The sequence below is a fragment of the Poecilia reticulata genome, linkage group LG16 (assembly GCF_000633615.1).
Source record: "Poecilia reticulata strain Guanapo linkage group LG16, Guppy_female_1.0+MT, whole genome shotgun sequence".
NCBI classification, from domain to species: Eukaryota; Metazoa; Chordata; class Actinopteri; order Cyprinodontiformes; family Poeciliidae; genus Poecilia; species Poecilia reticulata.
In genome coordinates, this window is record NC_024346.1 from 29707512 (window position 1) to 29717883 (window position 10372).

The 10372-nt window shown below is 41.2% G+C and overlaps 1 protein-coding gene across 3 annotated transcripts in view; it reads right to left on the reverse strand.

Moving 5' to 3' along the window:
* ascc3 (activating signal cointegrator 1 complex subunit 3) overlaps positions 1 to 10372 on the reverse strand; it is a 368707-nt gene that overhangs the window by 63867 nt on the left and 294468 nt on the right. For all 3 annotated transcript variants that reach the window (XM_008432855.1, XM_008432856.2, XM_008432857.2), the window contains 2 exons: positions 2202 to 2300; positions 1951 to 2119 (listed from right to left, as the gene is read on the reverse strand). In XM_008432855.1, the coding sequence (XP_008431077.1) occupies positions 1951 to 2119; positions 2202 to 2300 (268 nt within the window). The remainder of the gene's footprint in view (positions 1 to 1950; positions 2120 to 2201; positions 2301 to 10372) is intronic.

Sequence of the window (10372 nt, forward strand, 5' to 3'; positions counted from 1 at the left end):
TATATATATATATATAAAACAAACATGTTTTTTGATAAAAAGAAAACACTTTTTTCACATTTTACATCAACAGTCGGATGTTACTTCTGGCAAAAATGATGAAGAAGACAACAGGAAGTGTTAGGATGATGATGGTTTGTAGTTTGTTAAATTTTTTGGAAAGTGTGCAGCTGCTCCACCAAAGCTCTCACAGCATCACACAGTTGATAAGTTGTACGTCATTCCAACATGCCGAATGCATGACTCTCCTGTAAAATCGGTGACTACAGTTTCCCCAAAGTGCTGCATACATAGCTGCTTGTCATGCCAATGCCTGAATAAGACGTTGATGTCTCCTCTGATGGCTTCTAGATGATGTGCGCAAGTGCCGGCGCTGAATTAAGAATATATTCATGTAAGTGTTAACATTTCTTACTGCCATATATTTTAATGATGTGTCGTGTGAACTAACTTATTCACGTTATTTTAACTTAATTTCTTATTTAGTGGGAACACTGGAATTGTGTTTTTCGACATTGGCAGAAAATAGACAACAATTTGTGCGCATTTGTAATGGAAACGCAGCTATAGACAACCATCTTCTTCCTGTCCACTTGAACTAAAACTAAAAAAAATCATCTTCTTCAGTGTTGGACCTGAACAACCTCAGATTACTTTGTCTCCCACTTACTCAGTCTGTTTCTTGTAACTCTTAATGTCACTTTCGTCTAGAACAGTGATTCTTAACTTTTTTTGGGGTACCGAAACCACCAGTTTCATATGCACATTCACTGAACCCTTCTGTAGTGATAAATAAAATATATTTTTTTTCCCCCCAAATTCAAGACATAGGGGTGACCCAACTAGAGCCTAGTTGGGTCACCCCAAGATCACTAAGTCTTCTTAAAAGGTAGAGTCTCTGAGAACAGTTCTTCAAAATATAGTCAGTGTTTTCAGCAAAGTTGAGCTGACTGTCCCGGAACAATCCAAGGTATTTAAAATTTGCCACAATTTCAACAGGTTGGCCATCGAGAGAAACTGGAATCACTTTAAGGTCTTGTTTAGATCATTTAATTAGCTCTATATTCTTAAGAGAATGAAAAATTAATAATAAATAATAAAGACTTTGAGGTATTCTGATTTAGTAATGTAATTATATTAGTTGTGTTACCACCTCCACACCACTAGAGGCAGTAGCAACCCAGAAAAGATGCGACTAAGGAGAAGATTTAGAAGTACACCGAAAGCTACAGAATTTGGTAAAAACTGAGCTTTGCTGAAGTAATTAAAGACACAAGTTCAAATCCATGCTGAGAGTGGAGCTCCTTCAATCAGTGCTCCTCCGCAACACTGATTGGCTAAGCAATGTAACGTGATCCTCTGCAGCAAGTGATGGCAAAGTGGTGGGCGTCATCACAACTTTACAGAAGTGTGTCTTTACCTCCGTGGCAGAGGCTCCGCCGAACCCCTGAGACCGACTCATCGAACCCCTGGAGTTCGATCAAACCCAGGTTAAGAACCACTGATCTAGAGGCAAATTCGCTCTTGAGCTTATGCCATCCTCTTCATCATGCAGAAGTCCAGCCTTTGGAAACTCGTTGGCAGTCCACATATTAGCTACATCATCAACCCTGGTCCTCGAGATCTACTGTCCTCTAGTTTTAGATGCATCCTTTCTCCAACACAGCTGAACAAATAAATGACTCATTCAAGAGGCAATTCAGTCATTTGATTCAGCTGTTTTGGAGCCAGGATGCATCTGAGAGGTGAAGGACCTAGACAAGGCAAGGAAACCCCTGCTTTAACTGACTGTGTTCAAAGTGTGTCAATAAAGTAATGGCTTAGTGCAGAAATTACGGCACAAGAAAAAGTGGAGTACTTCTCATGTGGGAGGTTTTCTGCTTGCAATAATAAATCCAGTGGCTTTCTTGAATTTGGTCGAACATTGTGTGTGTGTTTGCTTGTGTGTACCAGTGTGTGGGGGATGTCGCTCAGGTAGAATGAGGTTCTGGAAGTTGATGATGCACACAGCCTCGGCTCCAAGCCAGCGGTCCGAAACTGCCTTAATGTAGTACTGGGAAGGTAACGGCTCAAAGATGGGAATGGTGAATACTATGTGCAGAGGCTCTTTGGTTACCACCTACATAAAGAACCAACATACAAGTCATTAAAAATTACACACTCCATCCTTAATTTAGCTAAGGTCCAAAACAAAAACCAACCTGTTTCTTCTGCAGGAGGAAGTACTCAGAGTGGTAGATGTGATCATTGATGGAGTCTTCCACCCACAACCACCATGGCTCACCCACAGACCCGTGGACCTGAAGTATAAGTAAAACATAACACCTATCAAGATAAGAATCACAAAATGCTTCAACAAACAAAATACACAAACCAAAGTGAAGCAAAGGCAGATTAAAAAAGATACGTTTTTTGCTGGCCTTAAACTTACACTCTGCTGATCTGAAAGTCAGAGGAAGGGAATTCAAAAGTCTTGGGTGCCACCAAAGAGAAGGATCTGTCTTCTTTAGTTTTTCATTTTGTATGAGGGACAAACAGCAGGTATTGGTCACAGTATTGTTTCCCAACCCTGGTCCTCAAGGCAAACTACCCTGCATGTTTTTTGATTTCTCAATGTGCCTCATTCAGCTGATTGCAGCTCAGCAAATACCTGTTAATTGAAATCACCAAGGAAACACCTAAAACATGCAGGGCAGTGTGCTTTGAGGACCATGCTGGAAAACACTGGTTTTCTCTTCATTTAGCAGAAGAAAACTTTCAGTCATCCATTTTTTAATTGAATACAGACAGTTTAGTCAAATGTGCAGTTTATTAGACTTCATTAAAGAACTCGAAAAGAAATATACAACATAAAAATGATGGGAAATATGCTAAAAAGATAAAACCATTGAACGAAAAAGGGAGCAGATAGAGCAGAAACAATAGTCCCAAAAAAGAGCCCTCTCTGTCCTGCCAAAATGAACAGGACAGAGAGTGGGATCTGTACGTATGTAAAGAAAGTTGATCTATCAGACAAGTAAGAGGACAACAATTTTAAAGCAGAAGCTGGTATAACAGCCCAACCTCTCAGCCTCTCTATTAGGGTCAGATGACGTCAGGTTTAACATAAGCAGCACAGAATATTTTCCTGAATCACTGTGCATCAACATATCAATGGAGAATCTAAGAAGAGCTGTTTCAGTTTCAGTTGAATGTGATTTATGAAGCCCTGACTAAAACTGGTCCAGAATACTGTGATGATCCACAGCAGCAGTTAACTGCCTGGCCGCAACCTTCTCAAGAATCTTTGAGTTTAGAGGTGGCTCTGTAACGGCTAAACAAAGAAGAATCTAAATTAAACTTTTTTAAGAGTGGATAGATGACATCACTCTTCAAACAAACAGAACTTAAAGAAACATTTACTATGTTCAGAACTTTACAACCAATGATCTCAAAAAAGCAATGATAACATGTCCAGAGAGCAGGAGGACGCCTTCATGACACTAACAAGCTTAACTAGCTCAGGAAGGAACACTGGGGTGTCCTGGGTCTGCCTCTGGGCCTCCTCCCGGTGAGAGGGGGTCCAGAACACCTCACCAGGGAGGCGTCCAGGAGGCATTCTAACCAGTTGCCCGAGCCACCTCAGCTGGCTCCTCTCGACGTGAAGAAGCAGCGGCTTTATTTTGAGTCCCTCCCGGATGACTGAACACCTCACCCTATCTCTAAGGGAAATCCCAAAATCCCTCAGGGAAAATAAATTTCGGCCGCTTGCATCTGTGACCTTGTTCTTTCGGACATGACCCAAAGCTCATGACCATAGATGAGGGTAGGAACATAGATCGACCGGTAAATCAAGAGCTTCGCTTTTTGACTCTGCACTCTCTTCACCACAACAGACCGGTACAACGCCCGCTTCACTGCAGACGCTGCACCAATTCGCCTGTCGACCTCCCACTCCATTTTTCCCTCATTGGTGAACAAGATCCCGAAATACTTAAAATCCTCCACTTGGGGCAGGACGACCCTCCTGACCCGGAGAAGGCACTCTATTCCTTTCCAGCTCATTTGGATTTATTCATTTATTTATATAGCTATGAATTTTTAGTTTATTTATTGAGAAGATAAAAGAAAGAACTTTGAATACATTGATCAACAGGTTTTGCATGTCATTCAATACATTCTCTCTTTTGGTTTTCTCCACAGAAACACATGCAGACGCGCACACACAAATAATACACATGCGCAATAAAGTACACGCAGTAATGTTAGCTAGCCTGGTTTGATAACTAGTGTTAGCTACCTTCAAAGAAGGTTGATTCGTGACAATAACACTGTCAGTATTCACACACACCCACGCGCACACACGCGCGCACACACACATTTATGAGGTAAAAACAAAGATAATAATTATTTGTAAAAATTCTTGCTGTGTAATTATTATTACTTAGGGGTAACACTTAGGACTCAGTGTGTACGGTTCACAAAAAATGCTTTCCTGACAGTCACAGATGGTAAGAAACAAAGATTTCCATTAAATTCAATAGAAAATGTCTGCGGGCCATTTTTGACCCACTCATGGAAGAAAAAGGTAGTGATATAAAACATGCTATTTCTTAAAATGTATAAAAGGTCAATTTAAAAATTGGAATTGCGTGATACAAGTAAAGTGTTTTTTGAGGAATACCTGGAATATGAAGTGATGAACATTTTTCATTGCAAAGATGAGTCACTGAGTTACTTCTTCAGCATGCCATAAAATTTGGCAAAGGCCTGATAACGAGCCATTAATTTGATTCAGATGTGCTGAAGTAGACAGTAGACCCTGATGGTTGGCTGGAGATGCCTGGTCTAGATGTACAAAGCTGGTAAAAACAACTCCATAATGATGGAGCCACTGACAAATGTCATGGAATTCAAAGTCCACATAATTAGGCCCGAGCAGCGAAGCGCTGGCGAAGGCCTATTGTTTTTCAAATGTTTATTAGGCCCGAGCAGCTAAGCGCTGCTAAGACCTATTGTAATTGTACTGTTTATTAGGCCCGAGCAGCTAAGCGCTGCGAAGGCCTATTGTAATTGTACTGTTTATTAGGCCCGAGCAGCTAAGCGCTGTAAAGGCCTATTGTTTTTCAAATGTTTTTTTTTTTTCTCCTGACAAATGAATTGGCTTTTTTGGGGGTTTAACATATTCAAAAACCTCACCAAAATTGGTGGGCCCATAGAAACTGTGAAAAATGTACGTATTTTAAGGTCTACGCAAAAATCGCTAAAGAAACAGCTCAACAGCGCCCCCTAGAACATTTCAAAAGACCCTTTCCTATTCACTTACTTCATCGTAGAGACTTGAAATTTGGTACACTTGTAGAACTCCCCAAGACACTCAGAATTTACAATTATTGTCATAGCGCAAGAATGACAGGAAGTCGGCTATTTTGGATTGAAGTTGCGAATTTAACCCCATTTTGGCCGTTTGTAGCCTTCGCATTTGATAACTCCTCCTGGGGCTTTCAATGGATCGGCTTCAAACTAGTTCAGTTGGTTCATAAGGCATGCCCGATTCAAAGTTATCAAAACCATCCAAATACATGCATGCTGAAGGGGTGATACCAGGGGTCAAAGTTCACCGACTCACCAAGAAATAAGAAACTGTTATATCTCCTACAAAGAAACTCACAGCCAAACTTTCTGTGTGTGAACACCTTTGCGTGCCCTACAAGACCCAATCGTGTAATTTTGAGATCACCAAAGCCACGCCCCCTGAGAACAGGAAGTGTCATGTTTTACTGTCAACGGTCGCTATCTGACCCCTTTGACCTAATCAACATGAAACTGTGTCCACAGAAGACATGTTGGTGTGTTATGGTTTCCAACCCCGTTTGTTTTGGATGCTGCAGGTGAGCGTGGCGGCGTGGCGAATTGACCTGTCACGCTGGTGCCGTACGTTTGGCTCTGAATTCCACAATTTTCAGTCCAGCTCCACCAAACTCACTGGAATGGATCCCTATCCAACTCCAGACACGAATCCAGTGTAATATTTGGTGGGTGTGGCCTAATGTCTCAACAGCGCCCCCTATAAGATTTTAAATAATCAGCCCCAAGCCATGCTTTAACCTAGAATTATGAAACTTGGTACACATGTGTGGCTTGTCAGGATGTACAAAAAAGTCTCTTGGAGCCATGGTCCAAACCCAACAGGAAGTCGGGCATGTTGGGTCAAATCCGCCATTTCCTGATTTTCATAGATGTTGCATCTGATCGAACTCCTACTACAGTTTTTGAGATGGACTTCAAACTCACTCAGCACACTCTTGAGACATTGAAGATAAAAACTTATCAAAAGAATTCTCGTACATAAAAGCATGTGGGCGTGGCTAAGTGTCAAACTTTGGCTTTGTGCCATGAAATATTAAAATGCAATAACTTCTACAGGCAAAGTGACAACTGCATGAGACTTTCCATGTCTCATTATTAACCAACCTTGATCCCATTCACATGGTCAATTGATGACATCACCTTAGCCACATCCCCCTCCAAAGGGAAGTCACTTTTTTTTCTGCTAGATGTCTTACTTTTACTCTATTATTGAAATGGGTTAAATTCTGTGCAAATTGATATAAAATTACATGATGATGAACTCTGTGAATGTTGGCTGTTAGCTGAAAAGCTTATGGGCGTGGCTTATTAACAAATAGCAATGCCCGCCAAGTCTACGATAGTCTCTAAATCAAACAGGCTTCATGCGATTTCCATCATTCTTTTTTTGACTATAGTGAACCTCTAAAGAGCCTAATAGCATTGCACCATAACATGACTCCACTGCGCCCCCTAGGTTAATCAAACAGCTGTATATCCTCGCTGCATCAGCCGATCTGCAACAGATTTTTGTGCATCGTCTGTGAGCAATGCCAAACATGACACACTCAGTTATTCAAGGCGGGCGGGTTCGGATGCTCCGTCAGAGCGTCAGCGGTGGCTGGTGGGAGGTGGTGCTGGGACCACGCGGTGGCTATAGGCCGGAGCGGCGCTTTGCTGCGAGGGCCTCCAACGCCGCTTGCAACTTTAATTTTCTTTTTACTTCTGAACTATCCAACACATAAAAAGGGAACAAGAAAATATATTAGATTTATGTGACAAAATGCAAATCAATGGGAATGAATATTTGTGTTACGCACTTTAAACAAGACGGCCTTATGATTACCATCTTGACTGATACAGACGAGAAAGAATGAGACTGGTGTAGAGACACAGTGTCACACACAGTGTCTGTGTGTGGTCTGTTTTCAGGGTGCCTTCAGGGAGAAGGGCTCATGTGTTAGGACATGTGTCCTGGCTCTGCAGCTGGATCACAGCTAAGCCAGACAGTGTTCCATTACCAGTCTCCCATGATTAGAGCATGCATTGCTAATCGGACATAAACATTCAACTTCATATTCAGCCCCACTACAATAGGCTTCCTGTTTCCCTCAGATTTCATTACAATGTTTGCGCCAAGCTTGTCCCGATTCACCAGTGGCCAGTCTGACCACTGAGGTGAGACATCTTGGCGAGGGCTGCAGGCATTCAGGCTCTCAAGCACAGATGGAGATTCCAGGGCGGAAAAAATAACAAAGATAGAAGCAGAATGAATGTGGCCATGCTGTGCTGCTTGGGTTATTAAATAGTTGTGTAAATATTGAGTGGAGTGTTTCAGGAAAAACCCTGAAATGAAACGCTCAAATGCAGCAGCTGTTGTCTCCCTGGATTCACAGCATAATTCATCCTTTGAAATCTGCTAACAATTAGTTTCTATGACCAAGTACTACACAAATGACAGAGCTTTAAACAGGAGGGGTGTGTTACATGCAGTGGGAAATTTATAAATGTTGTCAAAGTGGGTAAAAAAGAATTACAGCTCTCTATTTAATTTCTTGTTCAAATCTTTTGTGTGAGGCAATGAGGAAAAGCATATAGCTTCACTTTAGAGTGCTGCTGAGCATTCTTGAACTGGAGAACTGTTCTCACACTGACTGAGTCAGTTTCTGATGTATCAGGTAATGTTGTAGTTAAGACCACCTAACCCATGACCAATTCAAGACCAAGTCCACAGTGCATCGAGATCGAGACAAGACCAAGACCAGTGCCAAAGCTACATAACACAATAAAATGCGAAATGACCAAAATAGCTTCTTAATTTGATCTGAAAGATCCACATTCCCATAAAAACAGCTAGATATTAAAACTTTGACCTGAAATAAATTTAACCAATATAATTATCAATTCAAATTCTTCATTCTGCTTTGCTTCCATTTCTGTGCCACAATTCACAGAGATCTCATGCCATCCCTAAAAAGATAATGCCCAGGGCATTTGCCCATATTGCCCATGTCAGAAATCACCATTGTCTACCCCATTAAACATGGCAATTAAGGTGATGCTTTAATGGTAAACAACGCTCAACTGTGAACACTGACCAAGGAGCAACAAGCAAGAAGTAACCAAGCACAAGGCGCGCACCATGACTGTTCTCACCCTCTCTCCCGCTGCATGAAGCTAGGCAGCACGGTGCTGCAGGTGACGAAAACAATCAAAGAGCAATAAGCATGTTCTGTGTGCTCTTCTGTTCTTGTGTGTTATTTATTTGCTAATTAAATAAATATCAATGTATATAATTAAACAAAATAATAATAGCTACTGCAGTGTACGCAGAGCATTGCAAGAACAAAGAATGTCTCTCAGTGAGGCTCCAGTCCTATCGTTTATAGTAAAGAGGAATCCAGAAGAATTGGATCGTTCATGAATGTCACATCACTATATTGCAGACTTTGGTCACAGAGTTGTCTCATGCATGTGACACGTCAGTTAAAAACTCCGTACAATAATTCAGTGCAGTGAGTGACGTTTTTTCATAGCAAGTGCAATTTGCCCTTGCACAGATAGCTTTGCTAACATGACATCCACATAGCTTACCTTTGTTTGAGGTTCTTTTCTAAGTGATAAAAGGTAGACGTAGTCCCCACCATCTGTGGAAGTAAAGCGTTGCTGAACAGGGTCGGCCTGGCAGGTCATGTATGCACATTTGCAGTTAACAATATTCACCCCACTGTTGCCAACTCAGTGACTTTCATGCTATATTTAGCGACATTTCAGACAAAAAAAATTGGTATCGGCCAAAGTCAAAATTGGCAGGTCAGGCTTTTTAAAGGTCAATAACAGGGGATTGGCCAGAAAACTGCAATCGAGGCAGCCCTACTTAAGATGGAATACATACACACATACACCGAGTTGATTCTGAGCCTTCAAATGATTTTAACAGAAGTTTCACATAACTTAGAAGTTGATGTAAAAATAATGTTTATTTTAGCCACATAAATGATCATGCTCATCAGCATATAGTCAACTACAGCTGCTCATTGATATATTAATGTAGTAGCCATGTAGCCTGATGTAAAAACATTTTGCTAGACAATGTCAAATATTGAGAAGTTTTAATTGTTGTTATCAAATGTTATCAAATACCATTTTGAAAACAAAAAAACCTCAGAAACAAACCACAACCTACAAGCATTGTAGCATAAATGTTTGGCTGTTGAACTGGACCGTTGAAGGTCACTATCAAGCTAACTTTCTATTAGCAGCTTAAATCTTTTTGATAAACATGACATTACCAAGACACATTAAAACAAACCTTTATCCTGGCTTTTATCTATTCTTCCTCTTTCTTTTCTCTCTCCCTGAAGGATAAGCTGTTTCTTGAGACATCGTTTTGGTTACATATCTTCTGCCCAATGGCGGCGCCAGGGGGGCTTTAGGGGGTGCTATAGCACCCCCTGGAAAAGTCATAGCACCCCCTTAGCACCCTCTGAAAATATTAGATTTATTTTTTTAATATGTAATTTAACATTTCTTATTTGTAGTTGTTGTGGCATGTTCATTAAAATACACAAAATAAAAAAAAACAATTATTATATATTGAGTTAAAAAATATACAACAGGATATGAACTTTGCGTATTATCATTTCCAGGAAACAATTGACATAACGAAGGCTCTGCCCCCGTGCCCACATAGCGCAATCCTCCCCCAATCATTCCAGGGCATTTGTAAACTCCTGACCAATTGGCGGTCACAATTTGTCCAAAAGTGCATGGCTGTTATCAAGATGAACTCACAATATTGACAGTATTTATCATAGCAAACACGCTCTTCTGTTCTTGTGTGTTAGAGATTTGAGGAAAATAATAAATAATTAAAGCTCCGCGGAGCATCGAGCGGCCCTCGCAGCCAAGCGCCGCTCGRCCTATAGCCACCGCGCTTGCCCAGCACCGCCTTCCCCCAGCCGCCGCCGATGCTCTGACGGAACAGCCGAACCCGCCCTCCTTGAATTTACTCAGTGTGTCATGTTTGGCTTTGCTCACAGAC